General features: G+C 50.3%; 1 protein-coding gene across 3 annotated transcripts in view; it reads left to right on the top strand.

Moving 5' to 3' along the window:
• The first annotated feature begins 3,262 nt into the window (after positions 1–3,262).
• Positions 3,263–15,557, top strand: part of NDUFAF5 (NADH:ubiquinone oxidoreductase complex assembly factor 5) — a 13,849-nt gene continuing 1,554 nt past the window's right edge. Inside the window, exons 1-10 of one of the 3 annotated variants that reach the window (XR_013637596.1) lie at positions 3,263–4,018; positions 5,307–5,347; positions 6,481–6,544; positions 7,488–7,535; positions 9,115–9,218; positions 9,849–9,888; positions 11,780–11,936; positions 13,430–13,490; positions 14,000–14,083; positions 15,108–15,189. Coding sequence is in view for 2 of the 3 variants with exons in the window: in XM_078864646.1 (XP_078720772.1) it covers positions 3,437–4,018; positions 5,307–5,347; positions 6,481–6,544; positions 7,488–7,535; positions 9,115–9,218; positions 9,849–9,888; positions 11,780–11,977; positions 13,430–13,490; positions 14,000–14,083; positions 15,108–15,190 (1,305 nt within the window). In the remaining variant the exon portion in view is untranslated. Of the gene's footprint in view, positions 4,019–5,306; positions 5,348–6,480; positions 6,545–7,487; positions 7,536–9,114; positions 9,219–9,848; positions 9,889–11,779; positions 11,978–13,429; positions 13,491–13,999; positions 14,091–15,107; positions 15,191–15,557 lie in introns of those variants that run through there. The other 2 variants (XM_078864646.1, XM_078864647.1) reach the window with 2 other exon arrangements.

Raw genomic sequence — 15,557 nt, 5'->3', positions numbered from 1 at the left:
CTCAAGTGGGATTACACAGAGCAACATCGCCCCATATGTAACGTTCTGACCAGCCTATCCTGGACATCTGTGATAAAAGAGCTTCATCGCTCATCGGATTCCTCCTCCAGTATAAATAAATATGCTGATGTTGGTACGACTAAGGGGCCGTCCATAAATGACGTCACGCAATTATGGACGTTCCCCCCCCCCCCCCTTCGTCACACGACGTCACAAACATCAGACCCCCCCTCAAATATGACGTCACAAAGCTCTGCCTCCCCCCCAAAAAAATAAAACATGCTTCAAATCGCTTTAAACTATTGTCATTGTAGCGCGTATTTAATGTGCCGCTGCACTCTGATGTTGCAGGAGACAACATTTATCAAAAAGTCTATTTAATTAAGTAGAACGTGTTGTGTATATTTATTTAAAGTTGCGCATTTTGATGTGACGTCACATTTCTCACCCCCCCCCCCTCGTCACACATCGTCACAAATGTCTGACCCCCCACCCCCCCCTAGGTGCCGGATGTCATTTATGGACGGCCCCTAACACTTTGCAGGACTGTCCTGAAAAAATCGTCTTGCTACTCAAGCGAGACTCTCCTGTGTAAACAAGCGGAATAATAACGCGGTTGGTAATATAATCTTACACCTTGGCATCATCGTCATCTTCGCTGCCAACTGCTGAATGGCAAGCAACGACAGCATCATCCGCCAACACTTTCAACTGCGCCGTTACATCATCGCCAGTCCCAGTCGAGCATGGACCCCCAAGCCCATCATCAACCATACTTCCCCGCTGGGTGGACAAATGTAGTGTCATTTTGTGAGGCTTCAACACTGGCTGTCCTACAGCCACGTCGACCTCTGCCATGGGAGTGGAGGATTTCCACCGTTTGGCTGACAGCCACCATTGGGATGAAGCTACACCCGCGGCGTGTTCGTGTGGGGAGCATACTTCTGTTTGGTTGAGCAGTCGGCAATGACAATCGCCCAGAATTGCTTCCTCGCCTCGTCACATCTCGGAAGCTAAAGCAGGAAACCGGCATCATCCTTGGATTGGGGGGAGGGGAAGTGCCAACCGTGGTTAAAATGAACTTGAGAGGCTGATTCGGTACTACCTAGTTGGTAGCAGCAGAGGGCAGTGCATTCATATTCATTGTACGATTGTCCTGGGGGTCTCGGCAACCTGCAGATGGATCCGGAGCCGCATTCAGTTTTTTACGGACTCATTCGTGGACCTTATTAAGGGCCGTCTCGTATTCGCATGCATTGCGGCTCTTGAAATATTGAGTTTCCTTGATCGAATTCGAAAAAAATTGGCTCTTCTTCTTATTTTGGTTGCCGACCCCTGTACCATATTGTTGCTGTCCGCTCTCCGCCTTGAAGCCGCTTTGACCGGCACGGTGAAGTATGGTCAAATAGCCCACGTGGAAGGCCCTCGTCCAGCAGTGGAATGACAAAGAGGCCGCGCATGGACACCAATTATTAATCAACACGTAGGTTGGCGCAGCCACGTGTATGGTTCGATGTTGTACAGCGGACAATGTAATTAGTGTGACAATTTAATGTCGGGTGGAGGAGGGTATTACGACATATATCTGGACAGATAAGAACGTGGCCGAACCCAACAATCTAACACTGGTGATCCGCTTCTGTGAAAATAAACTAATAGTTCATTGGGTTTTACCTGGTAAGAAAAAAATAGTTTAGTTGTATTTGTAAAAATTGTAAAGTGATTTGTTTACCTTCCCTATACATTTCACTCCTACCGTGTTTTGTATTGTTTGCTGTTGTAACGTCCTGAGCCTGCCCTACTGACCATCTGTGAAAAATAGCTTTCATCGGATTCTTCAAGTATTAATACATATTCTGATTCTGATATCACGAATCCTACATAAGAATCGTGATCTAAATCGGTTGTCAAAACAAAACATAATTTAACACGTTCGTCAATAACACTGTGGCCTTAAAAGGGAAACAATAGGCGACGTTTCGGCCAACGACCCTCCTTCACCATTGCAATTTGTTCAACTGACGCTAAAGCCGGCCACGTGGTTGTCATCACCTCGTACATGGTCCTGAAAGTTATTTTTTTTAAGTGAAATGTAATCGAGGGACTTTGTGTGGTCTTGGTTTGTTGTTGTTGTTTTGCTGCCTTGCCCAAGCTGCATTTGGTCTTCACAAATCTGCAGGAATGTATGTACCAATGAAATGTGTACTTCCACGCTATTCATATCGGCGACACAGTGGCGAGATGTTAACTACCTCGCCTGGTATGCAGGAGGACATGGGTTCGCACCAGACCCTGACACCTGCTGTGTTTGGAGTTTGCGTGTCTCTCTCTCCCCGTCGTCGCGTGGATATTCATCTGGGTCCTCCTGTTTTTCCCTCCACATTTAGAATCAACATCACCACGCGTTTAGAGTGTTTTGCTACTGCTATAGATTTGCACACGATGATGACGTGAAGCCCACTTTGTTGAGCGATAATTTGTGATGGACAGGTCGCTTCTGAATAAAAAATATCTATATAGGTAGCTCAGTGGGCCCTTACCTGGTGTCATGAAATAAAAATAAACGTTTTTAGTTTTATAGTTTATCCATTTTTTTTAATGGCTTGCTTAACTTTCTGTCTTTTCATCTTGTGTCCTTCATTTATCGTTTGTTGGTTAAACTTTGCCACCTACTGACTTCACGCAGAGTACTGTATTGTTTATTGTATTGGTTATTGTATTGTTTATTGTATTGTATTTATTGTATTGGTTATTGTATTGTTTATTCGCACACAAAAAAACAAGCGAAAGACAAAGTGTAAATAAAACAAAGGTAAAAAAGGGGTGCAGGTGAGGTTGGAAACCCGGATGGCTTATATGAAAAGCACACCAAAAAAAGAACAATGTATATACGAAACCAATTGTTCAATCGATTAAACAAAGCATACTCATTACAATTAAACATGTTAAACTGATTGTAAAAAAAAACATTTTTTGTGTGTACACATGTGTGTGTGTAGGAGTGTGTGTGAGAGTTTAGGCTACATGGAGGAGACGGCTGGCTGGTTTGGCTCATCTGGCTGACCCCGTAGTCGACCCTTCAAGTTATTGAGGGATGATGATAATGTTGATGTGTTGGCAATGTTCAATATCGGGATTCCAGTGTTCGGCATCTGCAGCGAGACAATTGACGCTGCGTGGTGCCGCGGAGGCAGCCAATCACGGACGCGCTCCGCCACCCAATCACGGGCGCGCTCCGCCACCCAATCACGGGCGCGCTCGGCCACCCAATGACGGACGCGCTCGGCCATCCGCGCGGTCCATTTACTTCGGCACCTCGAGGGCGCCCCCCGGTGTGGTAGCTCGTGACCCGCCGACTCTCTCGTCGTCCCCACCTCATCTTCGTCGTTCCCACCTCATCCTCCTCCAGCTACCACCTCGTCACCAGCCGTCCGCGATGTCCGCCCGCCGCGGCGGCAGTGCCGGGGCGTTGACCGCAGCGAGAGCGTTGCTTTGGGCCGGCGCGCCCGGTAGGCCGCGGCGCAGCTCCCGTCTGGCCTGGTCGCCCCGCGGACTTGGAGGTGTCGCGGCCGGCGTGGCGAGAGGCGAGCCGGGGTCGGGACTGGAGTCAGAACCAAGACCGCGGTGTGGGTGCGAACCGTGGTCTGGAACCCGAGGAAAGAGCTCTACATCGGGGTCGAGGCTTCTGGGGTTGACGCCGGGACCCGAGTGTTTGGAGTCGGACTTGAGACCCCGGGCCAGCGGCGGAGCCAGGCCCGGTTCGGCCCTGCTGGGGTGTGGACTGCGTTTGGGGGCCCTGGGGCCCCGGGCACTCGGGATCGGAGGGGCCACCCCGGCACGGGCAGTGAGACCGGGCGGGCCGAGCGTCGTCGGAGGCGCGGCGACGGCGGCGGCGTTGTCGCTCAGCAGCGCGGCAGGCGGAGGGGTGAACGTGTTCGACCGGCGCATGAAGCGGAGGCAGCGGAGCTGGGCAGCGTCTCGACCGAACGCGGAGAGCTACGACTACCTGCGGCAGGCGGTGACTCGGGGAGGCCGGGGGGAGGCATTGGCCGGGTTATCGGAGGAAAGAGTCGAGGTTACGAGCCACGGGTTCACGGCGTTAACGCTTCAGAAGGGATTGGCCGCGGGGCGAGACCTAGGGACGATTACAATTCTACTGCTGCTATTATTATTAATGGGCGCCGCGGTGGCTAGGAGATGTTAACTACCTCGCCTGGTGTGCAGGAGGTCGTGGGTTCGATCCCGACCCTGACGCCTGCTGCTGTGTATTTGGAGGTTGCGGTGTCTCTCCCCGTGGTCGCGTGGATTTTTCCCTGGGGCCTCCAGTTTATCTATTCCACGTTGAGAAACAACATCACGCGTTTAGAGTGTTTGGTTGCAGTACATTTCCACATGAGAAGCCCACTTCGTGGGCTTCTCAGGTCGCTTCTGAAAAAGAACCATGTCGCTCAGTGGGCCTCACCTGGTAAAATAAAAAATAGTTTCACAGCGTAAAGCTAAGAATAAATTGCCATCACAATGTACAGTACTGCAAGTGTAATGTCAGTTAACGCTGCTGCAATTGTGACTCGTACGCAGGCCGCGGTTTAGAGAGTTAAAGTAAGGCACGGTCAGAAGGATAAGTGCTCACAGTTACAAAGGACGGGTTGAAATATTAGAAATGTTTGCGTTCGAAATTACACATTCAGATTGTGGACATGCATTGACCACTTATGACAAAGTGGTGCTCGATCGTGGTTTGAATGATAAAGTACTGCATCTGGGGTTAAATTATCAAACTAATTTGAGTCCAGTTGTCTGCTATGCTACTTCACTGGATGTTAAATTACTGCAGTGTGCTAATCCAAGTAAACATGTGGTGGCTTCTCACATGTAGAAAAATAACAATACTTATATCGCTACTGGTAATTTGGTATAAAAAATGTGCGTCATTCTTATGTCTATGTTAGAGTACTACTGGGAATTAGGTGGGCCCCTGCACTGCGTTGCAAATTGATCTCCTGATCCAGAGTCAAACTCATGACTTCATGCCTCTGGGTTCAATAGAATGAGTGCCACTTTATACGGAATAATCAGTACTGTAAAGAGACTGGCACCCCAACATATGAATGTGGAATTTCCAGCACGAATTTGGGGGCCACCATCGGCATGCCCTTTTTGTAACTTTGACAATCACGGAAATTGAATGGCACTGGGACAGCCGTGCCTTAGTAATTGTTGATCACCATGGGTGATCGGGGGGTTCAATCGGCATATTCGGTTGAGGTGAATTTTAACCCGAGATGTGGCTCTGCATGCTTCGGCAGGTGGCGGAACAGATTGTCGACCGACTGTTCGACGTTTCAAGGTGAGACACACCACCACACGCCTCCAGTGAGCATATATCGATTCTTACGCTCACAATATACGAAATAAAATCATACATCTGAGTACCTTACTATTTCGTTCGTTCGTTTCTCAGTCCGCTTGTCCTGGTGAGGGTCGCGGCTGCAGCGTGTTGGGTAGGGCGGTCCAGACCTCCCTTACCCTGGCGACAGACTCCAGCACTGCATTACTATGCACTACTACACTACTGTACACTATTCCTGGGGAATTCCTAGGCCAGCTGGGCCTTCGCCCAGTGGGACGTGCCCGGTAGAGTTCCAGGGGGGGTCTACCGGGGGGCATCCTTACCAGGTGCCCGAACCACCTCAACTGAACAAAAAGTATCCGTTGCTATAATTAGGCTAATGGAGTGAATGAGATGGAACAAACGAGAAACGAAACAGGAACAAATATTGATTCTTGCCACCCTGAATTATGACACTTTGTCAAATTTCTGGGGGGCGCAGGGAGACGTTAAATGCCTCGGTTTAGTCTGACACAGATCAAAAGCAGAGTGGCGTCTCCTGTAGGCAAACAGCATTGACAGCCGCTGGGGGGGCGTGGGGGAATGCTTAATCAGCCACTAATCATCACTACATCGTAGAGGTGTGGTGGCATCTACAACATTGACCATGATGACTGCATCGCCATATTAAGCTGCTATGTGTAATACAGTAGATGAGGTGGTTATACAATTTTACATATCCAGGTGGAACAGTGGGTTAGAAAATTTAACTTGCAATCTGAGGGTCATGAATACACATCCCATTTCAGGTCATCTGGGCCCATCACCATCATCCCTCCAAGGTCTATTAAATTAAAATCACCTCTTTTTTAAAAGTAAACAGTAGTCAACCTATGGTTGACGATGATCTCTGCCATATGAATGTATGTAAACTTCTTTCGCACCATATGTAGACAACCGTTCTAATCGGAGGTACGGGGGAGGTAAAAAAAAATCAACACAAAGCATAATGTGGAATTCCCGTGACTGTTTCAGGGCTACGGATGGAGAGGAGCACTGCACCAATGCTCGTTTGAGCAGGGATGCATCGACTAATGTATTTTTAATGACGTGAGCGGTAAATGGAACAAATAATGATATCGCACTCACAGGATGTTCCCCATGGCCCTGGATGTGGGTGCTGGGCGTGGATACATTGCTCAGCACCTCAACAAGGTGAGCTCTGGAGTACAGGACACGCGCTTCACTGTGGTGCTCACTGCGATAGCGCCTAAAGAGGAACAGCACACATGTTTATTTTAACCAGGTATGGTCCACTGAGCTACATAGCCATATTTCAGAAACGACCTGGCCAGAAATGATAGCTCAACGAAGTGGCTTATCATGTGGAAATTTATAGCAGCCATTTACTCTGAACCACATGTTTCTAAATGTGGAGGTAAAAACCGGAGGACCTGGAGAAAAATCCACGCGACCACAGGTAGAGAGACATGCAAACTCCAAATATACAGGTGTCGGGGTCGAACCCACGACCCCCTGCATACCAGGCGAGGTAGTTAACATCTTGCTGCCGTGGCACCCCTTTTGCTGTGACAGCCCAGCCCTGGGTCTTACACTTTCATACAGCCTGTGCTGCAGGCCAACTTTATAATACGTTCACTGCCATCACTGAAGAAGGTAATCCTTGTAACATTAAATGTTCAATTCATGGTGATATGAATCATTCACTGCGGCTCATTTTTAATGTGCCTCAACTGTTTCTCATCCTCACGGCTTGTGCGCACTCGGTACAGGTGTGCATCTGCACAATGACGTGTATTTGTGGGTTGAAATAATAAATTATTTTGGTGCTATAAATGTCCAAATGATAAGCCACTTTGTTGAGCTATCATTTGTGGCCAGATCGCTTCTGAAAAATAAGTGAATACCTCAGTGGGCGGTGTCTGGTAGGATGGAGATGGTTTAGTTGTATTTGTATGTTTGGGTGATTTGTTGACCGTTCTTGTATTTTGCACTACGATCGTGTTTTGTTTGTTGTAACGTCCTTACCTGCCCCTCCTGGACATCTGTGAAAAAGAGCTTTATAGCTCATCAGATTCCTCCAGTATGAATAATTATTCATATTCTGGCTAACACCAGTACGCATTTTCCGTTCCAGGAGACCGTGGAGCTGATGATCCAGACGGACACGACGCACGATGCCCTGGTGGGTTGTGACCGTCATACGTGCAATATAACTTGGGCACACGGCAGAGTGTAGTGTGGATAAGAGATTACTTAATAGTAATCATAATAAACTCGGTTTTCTATTGTGCAATTCACACAAGGCCTCAACGTGCTTGAATGGTTCTCAGAAGTAGCGTGATAGAACCTTTTTGTGCCTGTTTCTAACACACACAGATAAATTATCTGCTCTACGTGCTATGCAAAAAGTACGGTTGGAATAACAGGAGGAAAAAGAAAACGTAATCCAACTGAAGTCAAAAGAAAACTGCTCGATTAAATAATGGGGCAGCTCTGATATGCATTAGTAGGCCTGGAACCACTGCTGGAAACTCCACATTCCTATTGTGGGGGGCGGGTCTGCAAGATAACCACTTGGATTCCTCTTTATTTTTTAAGGTTGGAGAAAATGTGATGATGGGAATAAGTTGACCCGTGAATTTATTTGCTTGAACCCGACACCTTTCGAGAGCGAGTCAGGAATTTTAAGGGCAGTGAAATTGTAATTGTTCCCGCGGTGTCGACATGTTAACTGCCTCGCCTGGTATGCAGGAGGTCATGGGTTCGATCCCAACTCTGATCCCTGTATATTTTGAGTTTTCCCCATGATCGTTTTTTCCCTCCACATTTAGAATCAACATGTGTTTAGAGTATTTGGCTGCTATAAATTTCCACCATAAGCCGCTTCGTTGAGCTATCATTTGTGGCCAGGTCACTTCTGAAAAAGAGCTGTACAGCTTTTAGTTTAGTAATGCAGAAATCATCTGGAAAGTGAATTGTAGCAAGTTGTACCTGTTACTGACAAGTCCACGACTCGCATGACACTGTTACGTTCTGGCTTGCATGACGTGAATGTCCGGCAGATATAGCGGTTTAATTTGTCTTGGCTTTTCACAAGCAACTTCATACCCGTAATGTATAGAAGAAGAGAAAGGAACGGGAAAGGAAAGACAGAAGCGAAAGAATGGGAAATCAGGGGAAAAGGGATGGGAATAGGGAAGGTAGAAACAGGAGCAAAGGGTCAGGAGAGATGGGGATCAGGAGGAAGAAGCTACATCGGGGCCTCGACGCTGCTGAACGAAGGAGCAGCGGCGTCTGTTTTCAAGGGGTGGCGGGGAGAGGGGAGGATTGGCCACTCAGAAGTCACGTGATTTACAGGAGGATTGAGCTGATTTAGATGTATACGCTGTCCTCCACAACTGTCTAACACTTTTGTTTGAAGCTGTCCACTTTTAAACATTTCCACAGAATTTACATAAATATTTAGTCCGTTGTATGGATGTTGAATTTATTTCGCACCGTACGTAGCCAACCCTGCTAATCAGAGGTGCGGGGGAAGGCGTGCGATTTTGTGTAGTCTTGTGAGCGTTAAAATAGGTGTTATTAGATGGATTGTGAACAAGCCTAGTGATGTGTAATCCTGGCCGTCCGCCTTCTGTGGTGCTGCGGATCGCTGTTCACCGTCTGCCACTGCTGCCTCTCCTGCGCCATTCTGCACCGTCGTCTTCTCCCCCCCTTGCGTTCCTCACACTCCCCATGCTCCTCCCCCCCCCCCCCCGTAGAGGCGTCCCCTGGCCACAGAGGTGGAGACTCGCTGCGTTGTGGCAGATGAAGAGTTCCTGCCGTTTCCGGCGGATACATTCAACCTTGCGTTGAGCAGCCTGAGGTACGCGTGTTTGTGCGCGCGATTTTGTGCGTTTATTTTTTTTAAGTCGCCGACGGAAGGAGATCTCATTGTGAACCTAGTCGACATGAACAACAGAAGATCTGACTCTAGCGAGTGATGACTAAAAATGTACTTATTTATCCGGGAATGCCACACTGACTCATATGACTTTTTCAGGAGAGTCCTGCATTGGGTTTTTTAATTGAAGATGCTTTAAACCAAATTGATGACTAGTTGTGTTTATACGTGTGGGAGAAGATCGGACCACCCGGAGAAAACCCCACGAACACGAGGGGGGCAACACGATCCAAGGCTGATAAGTGAGCTGCAGGACACTTAAGCTGGCACTGCTGAGAGCCTCGGTTTGAATCTGAATGTCAATCGCTCTTGTTTGAACCGGGTTTTCAAGTCGAGAGAGTTTATGCTCTCGGCTTGGTCACCAATGATGGCACAGAAGACCACCGTGAAAAATCTTTAACTCATTTTGGCTACATTCTATCTCCCGACTGTCACACGGCAAACGGTTTAGAAGTACGGTGTGTGCGATTAAAGAGGGCGATGAGCTCCAGAGTCCATCATCGCCCTGCGGAAAGCCTTGTCCTAACTCTCGCCCTCTCGTCTCCATCGCAGCCTCCACTGGGTCAACGACCTGCCCGCTGCGTTCCATCAGGTGCGCAGAAACAATCACCCCTCCACCCACTGCCGCCTGCATCGGTTGTGTGACCAAAAGCATTTGGAAGAAGCTTTGAATGCTAAATCTGGCCGGGTGCCTCAAGAGTCGGGACGCTCAGCCAGCATCACCAAGATCCTGTCTTTTTAAAATTAGTTTTTAGGCTGCCAATGTCTAAGACTAAACTGCATTCCCAAGTCTAGGGAGCTGATGGCGTCACCCTGGTTACCAATAACTGCACGAAAACAACCTATCAGTATATTTGGTGATCAATATATCCTACAAATTTGTAGCTTAAAAATAAAAACATAAATTGGTTTGACTCATGCTCTGTAGCAGAGGGCGTGCTAAAGTACGTACGTACGTTGAACTTCTTTCGCGCCATACGTAGCCAACCGTGCAAATCGGGGGTCCTGGCGAAGGACAATAAACTAAACACAAAAAGCGGTTTTAAGGAAATGAGTTTGTCAATCTCGAGGATGATTTAAGAGTGCGCAGCTCCAGTAGCTTCCTAATAACGGAAGGAGGAGCGTTCCAGATGGTCGCGGAAGCGCGTCGGAAAGCGCCGCACGATGCAGTGGCCGTCTTTGTTCGATGACCAGCGAAACGCCGCTGCGACTTCCACCCTCTGGTGTGTGGATATAAAAGAAGTTTGCTTGAAGGGAACTCCGTAGTACAGACAGTCCCCGGGTTACGGAAGGGATAGGTTTCCGAGAACAATCCGTAACCCAAATTTTCTGCATGTCGGAAACTGAACAATTTCCCCACAAAATCAACGCTAAAAAATCCGTTTACCTTAATCCTCGTGAAGCCGCAACCTCGCCGCGCTGCAATACTTGCGCTTTGCCTAACTAATGCAAACATTTCTGCGGATTTAATTTTTTTGTAACAAAATTCATGGGAGCTTTTCTGTAAGTCCGGATTGCCGTAAGTCGGGTCTTCCGCAACCCGGGGACTGTCTGTAGCTTTGTGACGTAATAATAATAATAATAATCACTACTTGTCCACGAGAGCCACGCTGGGTCGTAGGACTCTCTTTCATTCTTATCCTTGCTACACTGGGTTTGTATTTTAATATGTTTTAGCTAATTGATGGGCCTTTCCTGATAAAACAAATAAGTAATTAATGATGATTGTTTATTATACACGTGGGAGGAAACCGGAGCACCCGGAAAAACACCCACAGGTGCGAGGGGGCGATGCTTTATCACTGTACAGATGGGAACGGATGGTGATTAGTCCACTTGCTGAGCCACGGTGATCCACCAACCCTCGCTGCCTCCACAGCACTGGAGTGCGGCGTAGCCACCGCTGCCCAGCACCGTCATATCCACTTCCACCATCTGTCTATAACACACTGAGTTGCACTGCTCTGTCAGAGATCCCAATGGGTACCGCATCTGCTGACACGACGTGCCTGTGAGATAAACGTAGGTTTTCTAAACTAAACTAAAGTATGAAACTAAATAATTTATTATTTTACCAGGTAAGGCCCACTGAGCTATGTAGCTCTTGTTTAGAAGCGACCTCACCACAAATGATAGCTCAAAGAAGTGTTTTTATCACGTGGACATTAATAGCAGCCAAATACTCTAAATGCCTGTTTCTAAATGGGGAGGGAAAAACCCAGCGGATCCGGGAAAAAATCCACACGACCACCGGGAGAGAGACACGCAAACGCCAAACATAGAGCATGCGTCCTGCATACCAGGCGAGAGAGTTGACATCTTGCCACCGCGGCACCCCAACTGGCTGAGGGCCGGTGATGCTTTTGAGCACATTGCTCGCTGGAGAAGCAAGACGCCTTCACTTTGGCAGATCGCCGGTGAAATCCGAGCGACGTGACTCATTCGCGCGGGCGGTGGCCTCACCGTGTGACCTCGACCGACAGATCCACAGGGTGCTGAAGCCCGACGGCGTCTTTGTCGGGGCTATGCTGGGCGGGGAGAGCCTCTTCGAGTTGCGGGGGGCCCTGCAGCTGGCCGAGATGGAGCGCGAGGGGGGCTTCTCGCCGCACGTGTCGCCCTTCACCACGGCGGCCGACCTGGGTGGGCTGATGACGCGCGCCGGCTTCACCATGCTCACCGTGGTACGGGTGATACGGGTGCCGGCAGCGGCAGCAGCGGTGGCCCTGGCGCCACCGACAGCAGCGGCAATAGCGGGAGCACCAGCAGCGTCCGTGCAAGCATCGGCGGCATCGTAAATATCAGCAGCAGTGACAGTACCAGCGTTAGCAGCAGAATAACAGCATTGACGGCGGCATTAGAAGCAGCAGCAGCACTAGCAGCAGTACCAACCACAATGACACGAACGGCATCGGCACCCGAATTGAGAGCAGTGATAACATGGCAGCGGCAGCACTAGCAGCAGTAGAAGTAGCAAGGGTAGCAGGAGTGCAAGCAGCAGTCGCAGCAGGGTCTGTTGCAGCAGAACGAGCAGCACCACTCGCAGCACCACTCGCAGCACCACTAGGAGCAGCACTGGTGCTGTCACGTCACACCTGTTCTGTTCGTCAACATGCACGCTGCCAGATCTCAAGTGCTCGAGTCTAAATGGATGATTACCTCATTATCACGAACCACTTGCGAGATTAGAAGAAAGTTCACCATCAGGGTCGTCGCTATGGCAGGTTTAATGACCTCTGAAGAAACGCACAAGAACATGAACGCAGATGTGTGTCCGTACGCGCCTCCTGGTTGCGTGCAAAACATTACGCACGCGGTTGCACGCGTTCACTATTCCCCTGTACAGGACGGTAGTGTGCTGCATCGTGTGCGGGTCGCTGACGGAACGCGGCCGCTGTGCGGCGGTAGAAAGAAACGCGAGAGAACGCGCTCACGCGGCCACGGACCGCTACACAACGGCGGGATCGTTATGTTGAGCGTGGCTCGTCACAACGAGGTGACACTTCTAACCACAGTAATTTAGTCTTTAATCCGCCGCTGAAGGTCTCCTCCCATACAGCACCGTCGGTCATGACGGTTGTCTGGCCATGCCTCGCCACGCTGGTCAGTGCGTCGTGTCGAGGGGAGGGGAGGTGGGGGGGAGGTGCCACCAGCGCCCAGGTTGGATATCGCCCACCAGTGACGTTAGCTGAGTCGCGGCCTGGAATCGAACTCGGGTTGCGAGGTTCATCGTGCAGCTTGTAAACCACTGAAACCCCCCCGCCCTCCCTCAGGTTAATTATATAATAATATAGGGCATTCACAAGAGGGGCAGTGAATCTCAGGGTGCCTCAGCGTGGTCAATTAAAGGATTCGAGCAGTGTCATCAGTGGGCTTCCAAATAGAGAATTTTAACAGCAGGGCTGTGGTCTGAAGGATGACGATCACTCGCAGGGCGAGACCTTGCCACATGCTTGCGACCTAAACTGACGGTCCTCTCCAATCTCTGTCTCTGTCCCTCGCCCGTGTGCTCGTATCCCTGTTCTCTCCCTCTATACGTCTGTCTTCCCGTCTCCCCGTGTTTGTCTCCTGCCCACGTGTCTCGCCGCGTCCCTGTGTCGCGTCTGGATTCCCCCCCATGCGCGTGTTGGTTTTAGGATATGGACGAGATTGTGGTTCGTTATCCGACGATGTTCGAACTCATGGCCGACTTGCAGGGTAGGTACTGCATGGCAAACATTGACATACGGACACATACACACATTGTATATATGGACGTGTGCTGTATTACCAATGCGCATACGTGCACACGTGTGCACATTGATAGTTTTGTTTTTATGCACCCGCAGTAATAACCAGGGTGGCCTGCTGGATTGAACGATGAGCTTGAGCAACATGTATGTTGAACTTCTGGCGAATGTGCTGTGTTCAAGTGCTGTTTGTCTGTGCGTGTCTGTGTTCGGGGAGCGGTGGCGCAGCGGTTAGCGCGCGGCGCTACGATCCCGGCAACCTGAGTTGGATTCCCATTCACGGCCAACACTGGTGGTGATTATCTGAATCGGTCCTGGGCCTCTGCTAGGGCGACTCGGCCTCAAACGATGACCGAGTGCGGTGTGCAAACATCGCCACTGGGGAGACAAATGACTGCCGCCCCCTGCTGCTGGCCACTTGCCCCAACGGTCTGTTAAGGCTACACGGGGAGTCTTTGTTGTGCGCGTGCGCATTAGGGATGGGCGAGAGTAACTGCACGTGGAACCGGAAGGCGATGCTGCACCGGGACACGATGGTCGCGGCTGCTGCCATCTACAAGGGTTTGTGCACTGGGCGCACATGACGACGACGACGATTATGACGATGACGATTATGACGATGACGACGATGATGACGACACTGATCCTCCAGTGACGCCACTTCGAGAGCAGTTTGGTGATGCTGCTGGCTGCTGGCTGCTGGCTGCTGGCTGCTGGCTGCTGGCTGCTGGCTGCTGGCTGCTGGCTGCTGGCTGCTGGCTGCTGGCTGCTGGCTGCTGGCTGCTGGCTGCTGGCTGCTGGCTGCTGGCTGCTGGCTGCTGGCTGCTGGCTGCTGGCTGCTTTGGCAGTTGTGCACGAGCACAGATAACCAAAAAAACTCAACACATTGTCATGAGCACTGCGGCCTTAAAGAGAAAATGATGTAACGGGTGGCGTTTCGGGCAACGACCCTCCTGGCTTCTTCTGATGCGCTATGAAGAAGGGCAGTTGTCAAATCGTGAATCGTTATATATTTTTCCTTTTTAAGCTCGCAGTGTCAATGACAAATGGGTTGAGTTTTACTTTTTTTTACTTTGAGTGCATAAACCCATTGGCTTTCCATTGGCACTGATCACAAGCACCTCTTTTTGTGTAGGTGTGCTTGTTTGTATGTAAATGTGCGAGTCCTTGTGTATATGTACGTATAAGGGCGTATGTGTGCACGTGTGTGGACGTATCTGCGAGCGTGTTCATATGCCCATATTGATACACATGCATATGTAGCAGGGTATTTGGTGCACTGCGGTATGAACCCGGCGACCCGAGTTCGATTCCCGCAACAGCCAACATTGTTGAAGATTATCTGAACCTGTCCTGGGCCTCTCCTAGGTTGACTAAGCCTCATGAGTACCTGGTGCAGTGTGTTAAGATCAGAACGAGGGAGACAAAGGTGGTTGGGTGGGGTACCGACCACCTACCCCCTTGTGTGCTGTGCTGGCCTTAATAGGTGCTCACTAACAGCACTTTCCCCCGAGTGTGTTTCACGGTTACACAGGGGAGGGGGGGAACTTTATCTTTGTGTGTACGCGCGTGTCCTTTGACACAGAGATGTACGGGCCAACGGAAGACTCCATCCCGGCCACGTTCCAGGTGCTGCACATGATCGGCTGGAAACCGCACGAGTCACAGGTGAGACCTCGACCCCGTGCGCTCCCCCCCCCTCCCCCGTGCGCTCCCCCCCCCTCCCCCGTGCGCTCCCCCCCTCCTCCCCCGTGCGCTCCCCCCCCTCCCCCGTGCGCTCCCCCCCTCCCCCGTGCGCTCCCGCCCCTCCCCCGTGCGCTCTCCCCCTCCCCTGTGACATGTTAGGCTCTTGAGAACACCCAGCCACCACGGCCCAGCATCTGCGTTCAAGCCCTGGCAATGCACGTCTCATAATTAACTACCTCGCCTGGTATACATGAGGTCGTGGGTTCCATGATGACCCTGAAACCTGCATATTTGGAGCTTGCATGTGCTCCCCATGGTCGCGTGGATTTTTCTTCGGGTTCTCCGGGTT

Source organism: Lampetra fluviatilis, chromosome 18 (genome assembly GCF_964198595.1).
Source record: "Lampetra fluviatilis chromosome 18, kcLamFluv1.1, whole genome shotgun sequence".
In the NCBI taxonomy this organism is placed as follows: domain Eukaryota; kingdom Metazoa; phylum Chordata; class Hyperoartia; order Petromyzontiformes; family Petromyzontidae; genus Lampetra; species Lampetra fluviatilis.
The sequence above is the reverse complement of the archived record's forward strand: the minus strand, read 5'-3'. Positions and strand labels throughout refer to the sequence as shown.